The sequence below is a fragment of the Rutidosis leptorrhynchoides genome, chromosome 9 (genome assembly GCF_046630445.1).
Source record: "Rutidosis leptorrhynchoides isolate AG116_Rl617_1_P2 chromosome 9, CSIRO_AGI_Rlap_v1, whole genome shotgun sequence".
Classification (NCBI taxonomy): Eukaryota; Viridiplantae; Streptophyta; class Magnoliopsida; order Asterales; family Asteraceae; genus Rutidosis; species Rutidosis leptorrhynchoides.
This window is the reverse complement of record NC_092341.1, coordinates 366278805-366280229: the sequence shown is the minus strand read 5'-3', so window position 1 is coordinate 366280229 and position 1425 is coordinate 366278805. Positions and strand designations below refer to the sequence as shown.

General features: G+C 37.2%; 1 protein-coding gene across 1 annotated transcript; it reads left to right on the top strand.

Annotated features, from left to right (window-relative positions):
- Positions 1-233: 233 nt before the first annotated feature.
- Positions 234-977, top strand: LOC139869285 (secreted RxLR effector protein 161-like). The gene has a single exon (XM_071857598.1). The coding sequence runs from the start codon at positions 234-236 to the stop codon at positions 975-977; it is 744 nt and encodes a 247-aa protein (XP_071713699.1).
- The last annotated feature ends 448 nt before the right edge of the window (positions 978-1425 follow it).

Here is a 1425-nt window from a genome sequence, read left to right as displayed (position 1 = left end):
AATCATTTATGTTGATGATATGATAATAACAGGAAATGATAAAGAGGAAATTTCTAACTTGAAAATGAACTTATTTAAAGAATTTGAAATGAAAGACTTGGGCAGACTTAAGTATTTTTTTAGGGATTGAGGTATTACGATCCCAACAGGGAATATTTATCTATCAAAAGAAGTATGTTCTTGATTTTCTTGCAGAAACAGATATGATTGATTGCAAACCAGCTGATACTCCAATGATTCCGAACCAGAAGCTATATATGAAAGATGAAGCAGATTTAGCTGATAAAGAGCAATATCAAAGGATGGTGGGAAAACTCATATACCTTGCTCACACTCGGCCAGATATAGCACATGTAGTTGGAGTTGTGAGTCAATTCATGCATCGACCACAAGCTCACTATATGGAGGCCGTAATCAGAATCATCAGATATTTGAAGAAAAAAGCGGATCATGGAGTCGTATTCAAAAAGAATGGGCACCTTGAAGCAAAAATTTATACGGATGCAAGTTGGGCTGGAGAAAAAGGAGATAGACGGTCAACTTCAAGTTTCTTCACAATAGTTGGAGGAAACTTAGTTGCGTGGAAAAGTAAGAAACAAAAAGTCGTGTCTCTATCAAGTGCTGAATCAGAATTTAGAGATATCGCAAAGGGAGTAGTGGAGGCATTATGGATTCGAAAACTCTTGACAGAAATAGGATTCACTCGAAAAGAAGCTATTCAAATCTTATGCGACAATGAAGCAGCCATTGCCATTTCAGAGAACCCGATTCAACATGATCGAACCAAACATGTTGAAATCGATCGACACTTTATCAGAGAAAAGCTAGATGCTGAAATCATTTCTCTTCCTTCAATTAGATCCGAAGATCAGCTAGCCGACATCCTCACCAAATCTGTCAATGGAAGACTCTTCAGCGAAGTTCTCAGCAAGTTGAATATTGGAAACCCCACTATTCAACTTGAGGGGGAGTGTTAGAATAAATTACCAAATAATACAACTTCCCGTTATGGTTAAAGTTTGACTTGGATCAGAAGAGTTGACTTTATCATTTCCAGTTTTAGCAAAGCATCAGGAATCTCAACGGATACAAGTCTGCACAAATATAACAGCTATTTTCCTTTTATGTAAAGGGGGTTCCAAAAACTTGTTTGGATCCAATCCCTATATAGAATTAGCTGTTAGGAATAGCATATATATAAATCACACTTGTCTTTGTAAAATATATATCAGATTATATCAATACAAGCTTAAATACTTAAACCGATCATTATAATCTTTATTTCTTGCAATCTTAACATCTCGGATAGGCTTAAGCCGCGTCGTGGCTAGAGGAGCCGCGTCGTGGCTTAAATCATGATCTCGAAACAGAAAATTCCAAGTGTTAAGCCACGTCGTGGCTGGAAGAGCTGCGTCGTGGCTTAAA

Excerpts from the sequence above, each read along its gene's own strand:
- LOC139869285 (XM_071857598.1), top strand. The coding sequence starts at position 234 with ATGATTCCGAACCAGAAGCTATATATGAAAGATGAAGCAGATTTAGCT.